The sequence below is a fragment of the Trachemys scripta genome, chromosome 2, assembly GCF_013100865.1.
Source record: "Trachemys scripta elegans isolate TJP31775 chromosome 2, CAS_Tse_1.0, whole genome shotgun sequence".
Lineage (NCBI taxonomy): Eukaryota > Metazoa > Chordata > Testudines > Emydidae > Trachemys > Trachemys scripta.
Window position 1 is genome coordinate 119,102,783 of NC_048299.1, and position 20,518 is coordinate 119,123,300.

At 42.0% G+C, this 20,518-nt stretch overlaps 1 protein-coding gene across 1 annotated transcript in view; it reads left to right on the plus strand.

Annotated features, from left to right (window-relative positions):
- Positions 1 to 10,399, plus strand: part of LOC117871747 (SCAN domain-containing protein 3-like) — a 29,922-nt gene extending 19,523 nt beyond the window's left edge. The window contains exon 2 of the mRNA XM_034759512.1: positions 9,326 to 10,399. Within this exon, the coding sequence (XP_034615403.1) occupies positions 9,326 to 10,312 (987 nt within the window). The 3' untranslated portion in view covers positions 10,313 to 10,399. The remainder of the gene's footprint in view (positions 1 to 9,325) is intronic.
- Positions 10,400 to 20,518: the final 10,119 nt, after the last annotated feature.

The window sequence follows — 20,518 nt, forward strand, 5'->3', positions numbered from 1 at the left end:
CTATTTGCTTCACTAGGATTTAACTTCCTTTTTTTTTTTTACAGGATGCTTTTTTGTCTGCTTCTTTTACTTTGTTGTTTAGCCATGGTAGCCCTTTTTTCATACTCTTACTATGAGTTTTAATCTGGGGCATACATTTAAATTGAGCCTCTATTATGGTGTCTTTAGAAAGTTTCCATGTAGCTTGAAGGGATTTCACTTATGACACTGCACTGGTAATGTCCTAATATTGACATTGCACAGTAGCTCAGTGCCAAACTCACATCTAAGCCCCGGTGGCATTTGCAAACTAGGCATTCCTCTGCTTATCTTGCCTTCAAGGTCTGAAGGGCACACTTAAGCCCCCTGGAAAGATGCTTACCTCTGTGGTTAAAGCTCTCATCTAGAATGTGGGAAACCTGGATTCAAATCCCCTTCTGTTTGGTGTGGAGCAGAGACAGCTGATACTGAGCAGAGACCACGGATAATTTCTGTGTATGAAAAACTGGTCATGGACATTGCTAGCAGGAGAGAAGCCCAGGAACATGAGTGTGGCATGCAGCAAGAGATCCTGGGGATTGTGAAGGAGCAAACAGGCAGGTTGAGGCATCTGGTAGACCTTCTGGCGAAACACCTTGAGGCTAGATTCCCTCTGCAACCGCTGCAGAATGGCATTCCTGTGTCACCATTTTCCTCCTTTCCCTCTCCGAAATATTCCAGGAGCTGAGGGGGAAAATGCTGTATCCCTTCCATTCAACGCCAGTGGAGGGTACTAGCAGTAAAAAGCACATATGATGATCTTTGACAGGCAGGGCCACTATATTTAAAAGACAAGATCACTGTGTTTTTCTCCTCACAATTGTATTCTACTGACTGTCCAAGGTTACATTCCTTTCCTGAGCCTACACTTCCAATATGTTTGTGCAGTAAATCAAGGTCCTGAGAATGAAATAATATTTATTACTTCACACCATGAGGGAAGGGGGGTACAGGGAAACTGGTGAAATGGAGGGGATTAGCTGGAGAGAGAAACCTAGCAGGCACAGCAAGGTTCACAGTATGGGAAGTCACAACTCAAGTAATCAGCTCACATTACTGTAAATCATTACTAAATTGGGTTTTCAAAGCCTCCCTGAGACACAGTGCTACACACTGAGCTCTTCTTATTGCCCTAGTATCTGGCTGCTCAAAATCAGCGGACAGCCTATCTGCCTCCATGCCCCACACCTGCAGAAAATTCTCTTCCTCTGCCTCACAGATATTATGAAGCACACAGCAGGCAGCAATAACAATTGGGATATTGTTTTCACTGAGGTCTAACTTAGTAAGCAAACTGTGCCAGCAACCCTTTAAACATCCAAAGACACATTCAACCACTACTAAGCCTATTCTTAAACCGTTCCTTGCTGCTGTCCAGGTGTCCAGTGCACAGCTTCATGAGCCATGGGAGCAAGAAGTAGGCTGGGTCTCCCAGGATCACTATGGGCATTTCAACATTACCAATGGTTATTTTGCACTGAGTAAAGAAAGACCCTGCTTGCAGCTTTATGAATAGACCTGTGTTCTTAAAGAAGAGGGCATCATGCACCTTTCCAGACCATCCAACACTGATTTTGGTAAAACACCCAAGGTGATCCACCAGCACTTGCAACATGATTGAAAAGTATCTCTTATGGTTTATGTACTCTTTGGCAAGATGGTCTGGTGCCAAGATAGGGATATGCCTGTCATCTATTGTCCCACCCCAGTTAGGGGGAACCCCATCGCAGCAAAACCATCCAGTATGTCCTGCACATTGCCAAGAGTCACTACCCTTCTTAGTAGAAGTTGATTAATAGTCCTGCACACTTGGATCACAACAGCTCCCATGGTGGATTTACCAACTCCAAATTGATTCCCCAAAGACACTGGTCAGTCTGGTGTTGCAAGCTTCCACACAATGATCGCCACTCGCTTTTCCAGAGCAGGTCTCATTTTAATGTCGCAGCACTGCAAAGCTGGGGAGACCTCGGCACACAGTTCCTGGAAAGTGGCCTTTCACATACAAAAGTTCCGCAATCACTGATCATCATCCCATAACTGCATAATGATGCAATCCCAGCAATCACTGCTTGTTTCTTGGGACCAGAACCAGCCGCTCCTCTGTGTTCAGCTGCTGCACAACTGCCAGCAGCAATCCTGAATCATTGGGCTGCTTGATGGACATTGCCATGTTCCATGCGGTGGCTCCTTTTGCTGCTCTGGAAATACTGCAGGATAAGGTGTAGTTGAGATCAGGGGAGGGGGGCAGAAAACTGTGTCATGGATGTTGATACCATGTTCCCAGTTTCCCTCTCCCCCCATGAAAATGTTTTGGTCCCAGGAGGCATTGCAAGCCCTTCCCAAACCCCCCTACAGCAAGTTGTACTGTGGGTTAGCTACCTGTGGTGAACTGATGCAAGCACTGCTAGTGAGAACACACTCAGCCGAAAAAAGGAGTGTGGTGTGGACATGCATTACTGACTTAATTACTGTGGTGGCTGAATGATGACTTAACTGAAATCGACATAAGTTTGTAATGTAGATATGCCCAAACACTCACTCTTACTCTCTGTCCTCGTTTCCCCCATGAAAAAAAGAGCTGACCTGGCTTAGGCACCCAGCTCAAGGAGAGGATTCACAATTGTGAATGCCATAGAGAGGGTGGTACCCCCCCTCCAGCCCACAGTTAGGCACTTAGCTCTCTTTGAGGGATGGGGCTTAGGCCGCACTCCTTGTCATTTCCTATTGGCTAGCTTAGGTGGCTCCCTGCTAAGCTTGCTGGCTTTTGCAAATTCCATTCTTGGATGCCTAACTCTCCCCATGAATAGTACAGGGAGCCTGGATGCTCCAATTCCACTAGGTGACAGGACATCTAAAAGTTAGGCACTGAAATGCTGAGATTTTCAGCACCTACGGTCTCCCTGTGAATCCCCTCTGGACTATCTGCATGTAGCTAAGGTGTGTTAAGTAATTACAGTATAGATCAGAAATAGAAATGTCTTACATTAGTAGTAGACCTGAAGCTGCTATATGGCTGCGGAATACCATCTCTCCCTTATATGTAGAGTCTGTGACACTGCCTACAGTAGTATGTATAGTAGTGTGGGACTCAGAAGTAGTGACATATCCTATGTTCCACTGACTTCATTGTGAATTTACATTAGTGAGACTGAATTTAGCCCAGATGATAAAGGTTCAGAAACAGGATATACCATTTTTAATATTAACAAAATATTATTTTCTCTATAGTGAAACATTTTTAAGCAGGGGATATAATGTAAGGATTCAAATTATTTTTAAAAATTAAAACCTCTAATCAGCACTTAATCTCGATACTAAAGTATCAACCAAACTATGTTCTTGGAGTCATACACTTTAAGGCCAGAAGGGACCATCATGATCATCTAGTCTGACCTCCTGCACAATACAGGCCACAGAACCTCATCCATCCACTCCTGTAATAGACTCATAACCTCTGGCTGAGTTACTGAAGTCCTTAAATCATGATTTAAAGACTTTAAGTTACAGAAAATTCACTTTTTTCACTAGTGTAAACCTACAAGTGACCTGTGCCCCATGCTGCAGAGGAAGGCTAAAAAACTCCAGGGTCTCTGCCAATCTGACCCAGGGGAAAATTCCTTCCTGGTGAAAGCTCCTCATTATGGCAATACAGTAAAACAACCTCCCTGAATGGTGTGAAGTCATGGTCAAGCTACTGAGGACAACACATTGCAAGTATAGACACTGAACATCCTGTGTCAACCCTAACAATCCTCTAGCAGCTATCCCACAATGTCCCATGCCCTGCAACAATGACCACTCTGGTCACAATTGTAAACTCCACTGTCTGGGGCTAGGTATTTCTGAAAGGCCTTTTCCTGATTGCCCATCTTGGGGAGTTCTCCAAGCAGCTCACCCAACCATGCCAGCTCCCCGCATTAGATATGCTCTTGCATGGAGTAGACAGGAGGTATTAGCTTTCCAGAGCCTGTGGGGAGAAGAAGTTGTGCCTGCACAGCCAAGGATCAGCCATAGTGTGGCAGGGCAATGACTCACTGGCACGGTGCCTTCTGCTGGTCATCCTGGGAATTAGCTCTTCCAGCCCAGATCACCCTTTTCAGGCCGGTGTCTCGCTTGCCGCTGATCCCCCGTGTTCCTCCCGGACCCCAGTGCCCTTTGCCCAGGGGTTCTGCCCACCACATTACCCCCTTGCTCTGGGTCTCCCCTCCCAGAGGGGCCCCCAACCCTCTAACCCACCTTGCCTCAGTTGTTACTGTCAGTCATCATACAGCCCCCACTCCCTGGGGCCAACTGCAGTCTGTAAACCACTCACCATCAGCAAGGGGGTTAGGAACTGCTGCCTTTGCCTATCTCTAGGCTGCTCCTCTGCAGCCCAGTACCTATTTGGCCCTTTTAACAAGGCCTGCAGCCTGGGGTTTTTCCTGTCTGGAGCTCCCCAGCACTGCTTCACCTCAGGTACCCTTCTCAACTCCTAGGCAGCCAGGTCCTTCTCTCTCTAGATGCTAGAGAGAGAGTGTGGGTCCTAACTTCTGGCTCACAGCCCTCTTATAAGGGCCAGCTGGGCCCTGATTAAGCTGGCCACAGCTGTGGCTGTTTTCCCCATCAGCCTACCTTTTCCCAGCTGCAGCCCTCTCCAGGGCTGCTTTAACCCCTTCAGGGCCAGAGCGGGGTGACCACCCTGCTACATGTGGTCAGGATTACTTTATTTATGTACATAGGGATGTCTCTTTTATTGTCAAGAAAGATTTTGATGAAACTTTCATGGAGATTCTTTCCAATCCTCTCCCAAAGTTTTCTAGGGATATCTGCTCTGTTTCTTCCACTGTGGCAAAACACTTTCCCACACTGCTCCATGGTGAGTTTGGCTGGCACCATCACAGTAAATAGGCTAGTGGCATGCAGGGCTGGGTGACTTTGGGACAAAGGTAGCGTCTGAGCTCTCTGTGCCTTTTTTACCTTTACAAATGAAACCCCCAATGCCTGTGGAAAATAGCACCAATATGTAGGGCTGTTCCCCTATATCTTTACCCACGGAACAGAGTCTGAAATTTTATTGTTTCATGCAACCAAAATTCCTTCCCCCCACCTCCCACCCTTGGCAGGCCATATTCACCATGACTGGGGCTGGAGAGTGGTGCTGTGCATAGGTGCTCCAAAACTGAAGTGTAAATAAGTATGTCTTATTAAAAGTTTTTATGACAATCAAGGAAGGGAGTTTTGAAATTTATCTTTCCTTTTCTGTTATGACTGTGTGTAGTCATACACACACTATCAGTAATATGTAGTAGTACATCTTTCTGTTTTTATCAGCAACCTCTGGTATGGCAGACTTGAGGGTTACTCCCTCCACACCTGCAGAATGCCTGATTCTCTGAGGTGGAGAAAGAGGACTAGAGAGGGAATGGTCAGTGAGATCCTACAAGCCAGTGCTGCACTGGACCACAAACAAAGGGCCTGGAGAGCTGACATGGAAGACAGCATGAAGAAGGAAAAAGGGGACAGGAGAAAGGCCCAGGAAAAGGAGTGTGAGATGCACGAGGACATAATTTTGTTCAATATCTTCATTAATGACCTGGAGTATGGCGTGGATTGCACCCTCGGCAAGTTTGCAGATAACACTAAACTGGGAGGAGTGGTAGATACGCTGGAAGATAGGGACAGGATACAGAGGGACCTAGACAAATTAGAGGATTGGGCTAAAAGAAATCTGATGAGGTTCAACAAGGACAAGTGCAGAGTTATGCACTTAGGACGGAAGAATCCCATGCACTGCTACAGACTAGGGACTGAGTGGCTAGGCAGCAGTTCTGCAGAAAAGGACCTAGACAGTGGACGAGAAGCTGGATATGAGTTAACAGTGTGCTCTTTTTGCCAAGAAGGCTAACGGCGTTTTGGGCTGTATAAGTAGGAACATTGCCAGCAGATAGATGGACATTATCATTCCCCTCTATTCAGCATTGGTGAGGCCTCATCTGGAGTACCGTGTCCAGTTTGGGGCCCCACACTACAAGAAGGATTTGGAAAAATTGGAAAGAGTCCAGCAGAGGGCAACAAAAATGATTAGGGGTCTGGAGCACATGACTTATGAGGAGAGGCTGAGGGAACTAGGATTATTTAGTCAGCAGAAGAGAAGAATGAGGAGGGATTTGATAGCTGCTTTCAACTGCCTGAAAGGGGGTTCCAAAGAGGATGGATTTAGACTGTTCTCAGTGGTAGCAGATGACAGAATAAGGAGTAATGGTCTCAAGTTGCAGTGGGGGAGGTCTAGGTTGGATATTAGGAAAAACTTTTTCACTAAAAGGGTGGTGAAGCACTGGACTGGGTTACCTAGGGAGGTGGTGGAATCTCCTTCCTTAGAGGTTTTTAAGGTCAGGCTTGAGAAATCCCTGGCTGGTATGATTTAATTGGGAATTGGTCCTTCTTTGAGCAGGGGTTTGGACTAGATGACCTCCTGAGGTTCCTTCCAACCCTGATATTCTATGATTCTTTGATAACGGATCTTCTCAGGCAGCAAACACAAATGATAGTGACCCTGTTTGGCCTACAGGTCTAAAATCTCAGATGCTCCACCCTTTGCAATCAATAGAAAACTCCATCGCGGCAGCACCCTATACTTGCCAACACACCACGTAGGATCAAGGGCCACATCTATATCCCTACCATCTATGCCAGAGGACAGCAAAGAAAACCACAGCTTCACATAAATTGACCTGTGAAAACCATGGCTGGGATGTGTGTAGCCACAATGTCTCCCCAATCTTGTAAGTAAGCTCTACATTCTTTGTTCCTAAGTGTATACATTTACATTTAGCCATTTTAATATGTGCTCAGTTTATGAAGTAATCCAGATTACTTTGTAAGAGTGACCTGTCCTCTTCAATATTTACTACTTTCCCAATCTTTGTGTCTTCTGCAAACTTTGTCAGTAATAATTTTATATTATCTTCCAAGTCATTAATAAAAATGTTAAATAGCACAGGGCTAACAACAGGTCCCCTCAGGTCCCCACTAAAATACCCCCTTGATTATGATTTCCCATTTACAGTTACATTTAGAGACCTATCAATTAGCCAGTTTTTAATCCCTTTAATGTGTGTCATGTTTGTGTCATTCTAGTTTTTTAATCAAAATATTGTGTGATACCAAGTCATATGCCTTATGGAAGTCTAGGTATATTACATTACCACTATTAACATTATCAATCAAATCAATCATCTAAAAATATATCAAAATATTTTGATAGACTCTATTTTCCATAAACCCAGGTTAATTGTCATTATATTACCCTTCCTTAATTCTTTATTAATCAAGTCCTGTATCAGCCACTCCATTATCTTGCCCAGGATCAATGTTAGACTGACAGGCTATATTATCCAGGTCATCTCATTTACCCTTTAAAATATTGGTACAACATGAGCTTTCTTCCAGACTTCTGGAACTTCCCTAATTTTCCAAGACTTATTTAAAACCAACATTAATGGTGCAGCAAGCTCCTCAGCCAGCAATTTTAAAACCCTTGGATGCAAGTTATCTGGACCTGCTAACTTTAGTAGCTGCTGTTTAGCATCCTCATGAGTGACTGTTGGAATAGAAAGAGTGTCATCATTAACCCTGACTACATCATCTGTTTTTTTTTCGAAACACGGAACAAAAACATTTATTGAACATTCTTGCCTTTTCTGCGTTATTAATTCATTTTTACAAAGCGTTTTGATAGTTTGACTATTCATCACAGTTTAGGGAAAACAATTATCAAAATCTCAGAATTTCCTATGGGACATAAATTCAGGTTTTTATCAGTTTGACCATAAACCATAAAAGATTCAGAACCAGACCTGCACACTGTTGTAACTTTTTAAGAATCTCTAAGTAGTCTTTCTTGTTCATGTTCAATTTTCTCTCTCTGATCTGAGGCTGCATTGTTCTGCTTGTTGTCTTGATCCTGTACTCTTATATATAGCTTCATCATCATCATTTCAAAGTATTCAGAACCTTTTTGACAATTGAACTGTCATTGACCAACCTCTGCTTCTTTTGTCTATTTTGCCATAGTTCTCATTTGCCACTGTGCTGTATCCTTTATGTTGCATTCTCCAGAGTCTCTTGCTCTTAGAATGCTGACTTCTCTGAATGTCTCATTTATAAGATTTTATTCTATTAAACACTGAATATGTGTTTTTTAGCTATTAAGATATTTTCCCCATAAAGTCAATGTCACATACATATGTACTAACCTGACTGTGTTCATCAATAAAGTTTCATTGCAGGTTTATTCTCCATTTCATATGCCTAAAATCCCTAAGAGTTATATTAACCGCCAATGATCCATATATATAATAAAAGAGATGAAAGATGCACACACATTGTAGACAGAGAATACAAATTCATTCATCAGTAAATTGCTGTGAACAATTAAGACCAATTGAAGAACATTTAAATTCATCCATTCATATTTCCTTTTTAATCTCTTCTGTAGGAGAGCTGTGTATATTGAACAAAACATTCAATGAACTTTGCAATTCTACTCATAAATTGTTTCATGAACAAATTTTGACTTTTACAGATTTATTCAATATTTGAAATTATTTGTCTACTAATAACTCTATTTGCTTGTTACTATAAATGTATGACTGGCCACTCAACCTTTGTTTCTTCCAGGCCAGAGGTTCCCAAAGTGGGCGATACCACCCCCTGGGGGGCGCTGGAACGATCCAGGGGGGCAGTAGTAGCCTCAGGTGCAATTGGGGGGCGTTGAATAAAAATAAGGGGGCAGTGGAAGCATAAAGAAAGAAGAGAATATAAGAAAATTTTGAAAAAAAGTTCATACATGTTTCATCTATTGTGTAACATTGAGTTAAAGTTGTAGTGATTACTTTATTTTCCAGATAAATTCACAAATTATAACCGATCAGGTGTCAAGTCCCCCAACAGCTCTTAACAAGCAAGTGTTGGCAGGCGAGCGTGTCGCGCATTGTCGGGAAGTCCAGCATGCATCGGCAGGAATATGTGCGTGTAATGACTTGTTTACAATACGATACTATAAATAGGTGACATGTATGAAATCTAATTTAGATTGTTTCTGAATTGTGTAAAAAGCAGTTAACAATAGTGCAATAAGTATTTAAAAATTTTTATTCATATTCGATACCTTCGATCTTTACGGATTACGGATCACATAAAAAGCAAATTGTATTGTTGTTGCTTCAATAAAACAGCAATTTAAACATAAGTATTTTTATACATTTTCTTACATATCTACCATACGTTTCTGTGTCTCTAGTGCTTACTAATAATAAAATCGTAGCAGGATTGTGTCGGTACAGTATTCGCTGTACACTGTGTCATTCATTGTCAACATTTAGTTGCCAAAAATCTGAGTGAATGCCTACATAGGTCATTACATTATGTCATTAAAGCAATCAACAAAATCAGAAGCAATTCATTGAATGACAGATTGTTTGGACAACTTTGTATTGAAAACGATGAAGAATTCAATCGCTTGCTGCTTCATACAGAAGTTCGTTGGCTATCAAAAGGTGCCTGTTTGGATCGGTTTTATAAACTCTTTGACTCAGTGCTAGAGTTCCTAGAAAACAAAGATGATGCTTTACGAGCCAACTTGATTGATTCCAAAAATGACATAGCTTATTTGACAGACTTGTTTAATAAATTTAATGAAACAAATTCACAGCTCCAAGGCGATGAGCTGAATTTAATCAGAACAAAAACTGTTATTTCCGCGTTTGTGGCAAAACTTCTTCTGTACAAACAAAATTTAGGACAAGGAGAATTCAGCCAGTTTCCAAATTTATCAACAGTAGAAAAACATGATGAAGACTTGCTTACCTATTGTCAGCACTTGGAGGGTCTCCATTCTGACTTCAATCAACGATTTGAAGATATTCTTAAAATGAACATACCCGATTGGGTTTTGGACCCTTTTTCAAGTAGAAACACAGAAGAATCTCCAAAATTACAAGAAGAACTGATAGAAGTAACAACAAATGAGGAATTGAAATTTAAATTCAAAGACGACTACCGACAGTTCTGGCTGCAAAAGCAGATACCTACACTTTATCCTGGATTATGGGCCATAGTACAAAAGTTTTTAATTGCATTTCCTTCATCATATTTAGTGGAACGTGGGTTCAGTGTGGTCACAAATCTGTTAACTAAAAAAAGAAACCGACTGCAAATAGCTAATTGCGGTGATTTAAGAATGCTGCTGACAAAAATAGAGCCGAACATTAATAAATTGATAGCAGCGCACCAGGTTCATCCTTCTCATTAGGATTATTTTTAATGTTATTCGTAATTTTTATTTTAATATTATCCTTCGTTATCTTAATTTTCTGTGTGTAATGCGAATGTTACTATGGTTGATTTTAATAAATAATTTTATAATTTCAAGCTTCAAGGTGTCTTATATACAACAAAATCTTTCTTTACTATATTGTAGGACATAGGTAGAAATATAGATACATAAAAGAAACACAAATTTGTCACTACATCTTTCTGTTTGTTCGCTTAAAGAAGGTAGATTTCCAGGAGGGCGCTGAGTAATTTTTTTTCTGAAAAGGGGGCGGTAGGCCAAATAAGTTTGGGAACCTCTGTTCCAGGCAAAGGGGGGGAGCAATTTATGAGTAGACACAAGCTAAAATAGCAGGATTAGAGACTATTTAGAACATTTAAAACCTTTTATTTTTCCCCTCGACCACTTGAAGCAAGCCTTAATTGAGATATCGCTGCTAAAATAATTAGGCTATAAATAAAAACATTATAGCCTAAGGTCAGTTTTAAAAATATTTTCTCTGTCATATACTCACACAAATTAACTGGTTGTATCATGTTCATTAATGGTCTCAGCCTTGAGGAATACAGCCAAATCCTTGTCTGTAACTTGTCTGGTTTATTTAAATTCTTCCCTTACAGGATACTTACCAGGGATTTTGCACATTTCTAGCTGCACATATCTTTGTCCAACTTCTTTAACTCTGTTGGTGTCAGAGTTTTGGGGAAACAGTCCATCCTGTGATGCTGTATTGTTGTTAATTACTTTGCAGGGATATTTCATATCTCTACCAGGTGGATTTTTTGAATTTACTGATCTCATGTTCACCATTCATCACAACATCCACACCTTCGAATACAATGCCCTATGTAATGCCTCTCCTCAGCCTCGTCAGGTGTGTCTCCCTGCCAGTAAACCTGAGGCAGATTGCCAGAAGGAGAAGCCTGGGGAACCTCAGTAACCTTGCCTATAGTATGAGAATTCTGATGAACCAGAGGAGGCAAGTCAGATCATCAGGAGAAGTACTGAGAAAGGTGAAGGTTTCTGAGGGAAAAGGGTCATTACTGGAGGATGGGGGACAATAGAAAAGGGGGTTGCATGGATGGAAATGTGCCCATAGGGGCAGACTAATGTCCCTAGCTCCTTGTAGTAGGAAGAGAGCCTGAGACATAAGCCCTTGTATCAGAAGCCTGGAATGAGGCAGGACCTGCTCACAGAATCTGGCAAGAACAGGGCTGATATTGCAGACATACACATTCCTCAGAAGTCCTAGTCACAGAATACTCATGCAAACACATCCCAATATCAAGTGGTACCAGAACATCCTGATATCAAGGATGGTACAAAAACATTAGCCAAGAATAACAGGAACACACTGAACCCTTCTAAAATATAAGGTCAGGATGACAGTACATAATAGAGATGTTTTGATTGAACCAACATGTAGAAGGTGATAACTAGCAACGTCGGGAAGCAGTGACTAACTATGTCAGAGGAGCAGTACTAACTTGTTTCTATCAGGCTATAAAGGTGTATCTGAGAGGGAGTATCTTTGCCCTGCCGAGGGAGGGAATGGAAAGTCCTGCCATTCACTGAGCTGCGTCTACTATCACAGGCATACATGTATTAGTATCCTCATAGAGTCTACCAAGTGCTATTACCGTGCTTTGTCAACAATAAATCTGGCCTGGTGCCTTTGTACCTTAATGGATCTTGTGGTCATTAGGCGGTTCGCTCGAGGTCTGCTGTGCCAGCTGTCTGTGCAAAGCTGGGGCAGCACATTGGGAGAACACACACATGCAGCCGAACATCTAACCACATTCCTCTCCGAGCAATTTCCCCCTGCTTTGTTCCTGAACATTTCTGGCATTGTCGGAGTGGCCTGAATGGACATTTCTTTATATCAATTTTGAATAAAGATGATAAAGTCATTGCGGAGAAACTAAATGGATTCTTTGCTTCAGTCTTCACGGCTGAGAATGTTAGGGAGATTCCAAAACCTGAGCCGTCCTTTATAGGAGACAAATCTGAGAAATTGTCACAGATTGAAATGTCACTAGAGGAGATTTTGGAATTAATTGATAAACATAACAGTAACAAGTCACTGGGACCAGATGGCATTCACCCAAGAGTTCTGAAAGAACTCAAATGTGAAGTTGCGGAACTATTAACTATGGTTTGTAACCTGTCCTTTAAATCAGCTTCTGTACCCAATGACTGAAAGTTAGCTAATGTAACGCCAATATTTAAAAAGAGATCTAGAGGTGATCCCAGCAATTACAGACCAGTAAGTCTAACGTCAGTACCGGGCAAATTAACTGAAACAATAGTAAAGAATAAAATTGTCAGACACATAGAAGAACATAAATTGCTGGGCAAAAGTCAACACGGTTTCTGTAAAGGGAAACTGTGTCTTACTAATCTATTAGAGTTCTTTGAAGGGGTCAACAAACATGTGGACAAGGGGAATCCAGTGGACATAGTGTACTTAGATTTCCAGAAAGCCTTTGACAAGGTCCCTCACCAAAGGCTCTTACGTAAATTAAGTTGTCATGGGATAAAAGGGAAGGTCCTTTCATGGATTGAGAACTGGTTAAAAGACAGGGAACAAAGGGTAGGAATAAATGGTAAATTCTCAGAATGGAGAGGGGTAACTAGAGGTGTTCCCAAAGGGTCAGTCCTAGGACCAATCCTATTCAACTTATTCATAAATGATCTGGAGAAAGGGATAAAAAGTGAGGTGGCAAAGTTTGCAGATGATATTAAACTGCTCAAGATAGTCAAGACCAAAGAAGACTGTGAAGAACTTCAAAAAGATCTCACAAAACTAAGTGATTGGGCAACAAAATGGCAAATGAAATTTAATGTGGATAAATGTAAAGTAATGCACATTGGAAAAAATAACCCCAACTATACATACAATATGAGGGGGCTAATTTTGCTACAACAAATCAGGAAAAAGATCTTGGAGTCATCATGGATAGTTCTTTGAAGACGTCCACACAGTGTGCAGCGGCGGTCAAAAAAGCAAACACAATGTTAGGAATCATTAAAAAGAGGATAGAGAATAAGATGGAGAGTATCTTATTGCCCTTATATAAATCCATGGTATGCCCATATCTTGAATAATGTGTACAGATGTGGTCTCCTCATCTCAAAAAAGATATACTGGCATTAGAAAAGGTTCAGAGAAGGGCAACTAAAATGATTAGGGGTTTGGAACGGGTCCCATATGAGGAGAGAGTAAAGAGGCCAGGACTTTTCAGCTTGGAAAAGAGGAGACTAAGGGGGGATATGATAGAGGTATATAAAATCATGAGTGATGTGGAAAAAGTAAATAAGGAAAAGTTATTTACTTGTTCCCATAATACAAGATCTAGGGGCCACCAAATGAAATTAATGGGCAGCAAGTTTAAAACAAATAAAAGGAATTTCTTCTTCACACAATGTACAATCAACTTGTGGAACTCCTTGCCTGAGGATGTTGTGAAGGCTAGGACTATAACAGCATTTAAAAGAGAACTGGATAAATTCATGGAGGTTAAATCCATTAATGGCTATTAGCCAGGATGGGTAAGGAATGGTGTCCCTAGCCTCTGTTTGTCAGAGGATGGAGATGGCAGGAGAGAGATCACTTGATCATTACTTGTTAGGTTCACTCCCTCTGGGGCACCTGGCATTGGCCACTGTCAGTAGACAGAATACTGGGCTAGATGGACCTTTGGTCTGACCCAGTATGGCCATTCTTATGTTCTTATGAATTTGCCACTTTTCAATTTCATTGACTGTCCACTTGATCTTGTAGTATAAGGCAAGGTGAATAAAAGTTCCTGGTCTACCTTCTCTGTGCCACTCATTATTTTCATATTCATCTTCTCTTTAAAGTAAACAATCTAAATCTTTTCAGTTTCTTCCCACATGAGGGTTTATTCGTACCCCTAATCATTCTTAGCACTCATCTCTGAGTCCCCTCTAATTCTTCAATATCCTTTCCCAAAAGGATCTGAAGATGAGGTGACAGTACTGAACAACTCATCTCACAGTATGACCAACCAATGAGGTATATAATATTTTCCATATTATTCCCCATTTCATTTGTGTCACATGTCGAGCTGAAGAGTCCACGGAGATTCCCAAATCCTTTCCCTAAGTTGGTAGTTAATTTAGAACCCTAGAAGGTGTATGAATAGTTCAAATGTTTCCCTGCGAGGGATAATAGCTTGGATTTGTCAACACTCAATTTATCTGCCCTCATGCTACCAATTCACTAGCTTTACGAGTTCCTTCTGAAATTCCACACAGTCTTGTCTGGACTTGACAAAACTAAATAATTGTGTACTGTATGCCAATTTTGTCACCTGACTGCTCGCCCCTTTTTCAGATTATTAGTAAATATATTAAACAATACTCATGCTAAAGTGGAATCTTGTGACACCCTGTTAATGTTCTCCCATGATGAAATTTGATTATTTATTCCTTCTTTCTGTTTTCTGTCTCTTAGACAATTTTTGATCCATGACATCACTTTGCATCTAATTTCATGACTACTTAGTTTCTTTAATAACATCTTGTGAGGGATATTGTCAAAGGCCCTTTGAAAGTCAAAATAAATTGTCATCGGTTTCTTCTTTATTGAAAAGTTCAAAATTTTCTAAGCGATTCGTGAGGCTCTATTTTTTATTGCAGAGTGATACTGGTTAGACCCTTCAGATCATGATCTTTCAATTGTTTTATTATTCCATTTTTAATTATCATTTCAATCAATTGATCATGTACAAGCTTTATCACACCTTTTTAACATGTAGGCATAACATTTTCTACCCTTCAACCCTCCAGGATGGTAGCATATTGTATGAGAGATTTACATTTTTGCTAGCCACTCACTACAGTTAGTTCAGGCTTTTATGCAATTAGCTCAGGCTTTTATTCCCCTCTATTCAGCACTGGTGAGGCCACACCTGGAATACTGCTTTTATCCACACACAAAACTCCCTCAATTGAGTATAGTGCTGCTCTCAGTCCAGACTTTCTAGTTACAGCCTGGGTTAAAGCATGGGTTTCACTTTCACTCAGGCTGGTAACTGCCCATTATGCAGTGAGGGCACAGGCTAATTCACTTGAGTGCTGATAGTCCTCCTGTGCCTTCATACATTTCCTCTGTGTGCCCAGAAGGACAGACAAATTTTCCAGTGCTTAATTAGTGCTGGGGCTTGCCAGGGCCGACCTCTGGCACCTCTAGGCTTGGGAGTTCATAGCCCTAGCACCTCTGGGCTTGCTGCATCAGTTAAGAACAAGAACAAATCTGGTCAAACTAACGTAACAGTTTTCTTTGACAGGGTAACAAGCCTTGTGGATAGGGGAGAAGAGTTAGATGTGGTAAATCTTGACTTTAGTAAGGCTTTTGCTACTGTCTGGCATGACCGTCTCATAAACAAACTATGGAAATGCAACCTAGATGGAGCTACTATAAGGTAGTGCATAACTGGTTGGAAAACCATTTCCAGAGAGTACTTACCAGTGGTTCACAGTCAAGCTGGAAGGCCATAACAAGTGGGATCAATTCTGGGTCTGGTCCTGTTCAATATCTTCGTCAATGATTTAGATAATGGCATACAGAGTACACTCATAAAGTTTGCAGATGATACCAAGCTAGAAGGTGCTTTTCAGATGATCGTGACAAAAGTGGCAAAACGGTCTGAAGTAAACAGGATGAAACAGGATGAAATTCAATAAGGACAAATGCAAAATACTCCACTTTGGAAAGAACAATCAGTTGCACACATACAAAATGGGAAATGACTGCTTACCAGGGGCGTAGCTATACGTGGGCTTGGGTGGGCTGCAACTCACCTACCTCCATCCAGTCCCCCACCCCCAGCTCAGGCTCTGCTCTGGCCCCAGTGCTAGCCTCGCCCAAACCTGTAGAACGCTGCATGCTGGGTGCACACACCCCTGGGCCCAACCAGAGAGGGAGGGACAGTAGTGGCACAGCAGTGGAGCGCCTGATGAGCACGCCACAGCAGGAAGATGCCGGCCAGCCGACCAGGTGGTACTGATCTTCAAAAAACATAGGCCTGCCACCTCTGGGAGCGTGATCTGTGCACGCTATTGAGCAGCGTCTCCTCCTGGAGCTGGGTGCGTGCATGGGTTTCTGGCAGGGGCCTGGCCAGAGTGACCATCACACATCACAAGGCTGGATGGCCTGAAATGCTAGGATGGAGGTGGGCCCCCCAATCCCTCCTGCCCCCGCCCTCTATCATTGCTCACCCACCTGAAATCAGGGCCCACTCAAATGTCCCAGGCTAGTAACACCACTGCTGTCTAGGAAGGAGTACTGCAGAGAGGGATTTGGGGGTCATAGAGGATCACAAATTAAATATGAGTCAAGTTTGTAACACTGTAGCAAAAAGCCAAACATTATTCTATGATGGGAAAAGGCAAATATAGTGCCCATCTTTTAAAAAAGGGAAGAAGGAGAATCCAGGGAACTATAGACTCACCTCAGTCCCTGGAAAAATCATGGAGCAGGTCTTCAAGGAATTCATTTTAGAGCACTTGGAGGAGAGGAAGGTGATGAGGAACAGTCAACATGGATTCACCAAGGGAAAGTCATGCCTGACCAACCTGATTGCCTTCTATGATGAGGTTCAACAAGGACAAGTGCAGAGTCCTGCACTTAGAACGGAAGAATCCCATGCACTGCTACAGGCTGGGGACCAAGTGGCTAAGCAGCAGTTCTGCAGAAAAGGAACTGGGGATTACAGTGGAGCAGAAGCTGGATATGAGTCAGCCCTTGTTGCCAAGAAGGCTAACGGCATATTGGGCTACATTAGTAGGAGCATTGCAAGCAGATCGAGGGAAGTGATTATTCCCCTCTATTCCCCTCTATGTGAGGCCACATCTGGAATACTGCATCCAGTTTTGGGCCCCCACTACAGAAAGAATGTGGACAAATTGGAGAGAGTCCAGCAGAGGGCAACGAAAATGACTAGGGATCTGGGGCACATGACTTATGAGGAGAGGCTGGGGGAACTGGGCTTATTTAGTCTACAAAAAAGAAGAATGAGGCGGGATTTGATAGCAGCCTTCAACTTCCTGAAGTGGGGTTCCAAAGAGGATGGAGCTAGGCTGTTCTCAGTGGTGGCAGATGACAGAACAAGGAGCAATGGTCTCAAGTTGAGGTGAGGGAGGTCTAGGTTGGATATTAGGAAAAACTTTTTCACTAGGAGGGTGGTGAAGCACTGGAAAGGTTACCTAGGGAGGTGATAGAATCTCCATCCTTAGAGATTTTTAAGGCCCAGTGTCAAGGCTGATACTCCATTCTGGCACTTTGAGTGCAGAAGTGGGGGCCTGCAAGGATTCTAAAAATTAATACTGGCCACTCCAGGCTTGTATTAAACTCCCAAGGTTACAGCTTCTCTCTGACCTTGGATGGGTAGATGCTGCTGTCAGCCACGTGCAAAAAAAAAAAAAAAAAAAAACCCTTTTGGACCCAGGAAGGCGCACTTCAGAATTCCTCCCTGTGAGGTACCCTCAAGCCCTTTCACCCCCCCCTCCCCAGGGAAGAGCTGAGAACCTCTTAGGACACAAAAACCCAATCATGTTCTTAAAAAAGGTAAATTTAATTAAAAACAAAAAGAAAGAAAATACATTTGGTACTTAGGCTATTGCTAGATTTAAAAATGAGCAAATATAATAATAAGCATCAAGAATTTTCTTTAAGTCCAGCTTAATGGTTACAAGCAAAACAAAAGCATTTGGGGGTTAGCACAGAGGAGTCCACAAGTCATAAAGAAATAAAAGAAATAGATAAGCCCTAATCACATCTTCCTAGACATTCCCTGATCTACTTACATATCTGGGGTTCAGATAAGAAATTCCTAGGTATGATTTGATGATTTTTCATACCTGGTTTAAAGCTTCTTACAGCATTACTGCTCTGTGTCACCTCTCTCCGGAGAACAACAGACAGGAAGAGGGAAAGTTTTTTCCCAATTTTAAAAAGTTCTAACCATCCCATTGTCTCTTTTGGTCAGGTGCCCACTCCCTTCCTTTTACCTATGGGCTTTTTTAACCCTTTACAGGTAAAGGAAGTAGAGAACAGCTACTTACAGGGATTTTGTAGCTAACTGGCTGACTGGGTGTCCATAAAAGGGAGCTACCCCCCGCTCTTCATTTATCACACCCGGCTTGACAAAGCCCTGGCTGGGATGATTTAGTTGGGGTTGGTCCTGCTTTGAGCACAGGGTTGGACTAGATGACCTCCTGAGATCTCTTCCAACCTTAATCTTCTATGATTCTATGATGTATTAGCAGGAGTGTTATAAGCAAGACACAAGAATTCTTCCGCTTTACTCTGTGCTGATTAGGCCTCCCCTGGAGTATTGTGTCCAGTTCTGGGTGCCACATTTCAGGGAAGACATGGACAAATTGGAGAAAGTCCAGAAAAGAACAAACAAAATTATTAAAGGTCTAGAAAACCTATGAGAGACCTATGACCTATGACCTCATGACCTATGAGGGAAAATTTGAAAAATTGGATTTGTTTAGTCTGGAGAAGAGAAGACTGAGGAGGGACAGTTGTCAAGTACATAAAAGGTTGTTACAAGGAAGAAGGAGGAAAATTGTTCTATTTGACCTCTGAGGATTGGACAAGAAGCAATGGGCTTAAATTGCAGAAAGGGCAGTTTAGATTGGACATTAGGAAAAACTTCCCAACTGTCAGGGTAGTTAAGAACTGTTAACAGGGAGTTTGTGGAATCTCTGTCATTGCTGATTTTTAAGAGCAGGTTAGACAAGCACCTCACAGGGATGGTGTTAGGATATAGATATTTAGACCTATCTGTAAAGGCCTATACTTTAAGAATTTAGGTGTATTCTTATTACTTAGCTAGTTATAGAGGTATAAAAGAAAGAATTAAAATCACTGTCTTGGAAAGGGCCTTCTCGTACTGTGACAGTCTAAAGCTCTGTTCTTAGGCTAAGTAAGGCCTTTGGCTAAGCAGCAGAGGCAGCCATAAGCTGAGAAGTGAATGGTCACATCCTCACATTCCAAACTAGTCACATGGAAAGAAGGTGCTATTGGGCTGTTAGGAATACAATTCTGTCCTGATATTCCTATCACCTCCAGAGAAAAAAAAGAGCCTAGAACATGTAAAAGGAAATTTAGTTTGATAGTTTTCTGTCTGGTAAGAACTCACTTATCAATAGACACAGCTGAAAAACGCTTGTCTGTATAGATGTAGTTATGAAATCCTCACTTCTGTATTGTTTTGTATGTTTATTTGCATGGTCTCTGTCTGGTTCTGTAATTGTTTCTGTCTGCTGTATCTGGGTGTAAACTAATTAAGGTGGTGGAATATAATTGGTTAAATAACCATGTTACAGTATGTTAGGATTGGTTAGTTAAATTTCAGTAAAATGATTGGTTAAGGTATAGCTAAGCAGAACTCAAGTTTTACTATATAGTCTGTAGTCAATCAGGAAGTAATGGGGGGAATGGGAATAGGGAATGGGGGTGGGAAAATTGGAATCATGTTTTGCTAAGGGGGGAATGGGAACAGGGAATGGGAACAGGGATGGCTCTGTGGTGTCAGAGCTGGGAAGGGGGACACTGAGGAACGAAACTGGAATCATGCTTGCTGGAAGTTCACCCCAATAAACATCAAATTGTTTGCACCTTTGGACTTCGGTTATTGTTGCTCTCTGTTCATGCGAGAAGGACCGGGAAGTGAGAGGGTGAAGGAATAAGCCCCCAACAGATGGTCTAGTCAATACTTAGTCCTGCCTTGAGTTCAGGGACTAAATGACCTCTTGAGGTGCCTTCCAGTCCTACGATTCTATGATTCTAAGCTCCAAAAACTCTGCTGCTAACTAATGAGTATGAACTGAGTATTTCCCCTTACCCCCATATTGTGAAAACAGTTTGCAAATGGCAGTGGGTCCTGGGGAATCATGGACATTTTCTAGGGAGGGGTTATGGAACATCAACCTCTCCATTCACAATTCCCCTGAGTACACATGAAGTATCCAACTGGGCCTTCCAAGTGGGGTTGTGTGTCACACATTCTCCCTTCCCTTGCCTTAGAGGCAGAGGATTTTTTCTCTGCAATACTGTTTGTGTGAAATTCCCTAACTATCTAAGACTCAAGGGATCCACTTAAAAACAAGTTTTATTAAGAACAAAGACAGAAAATCATATTAAAA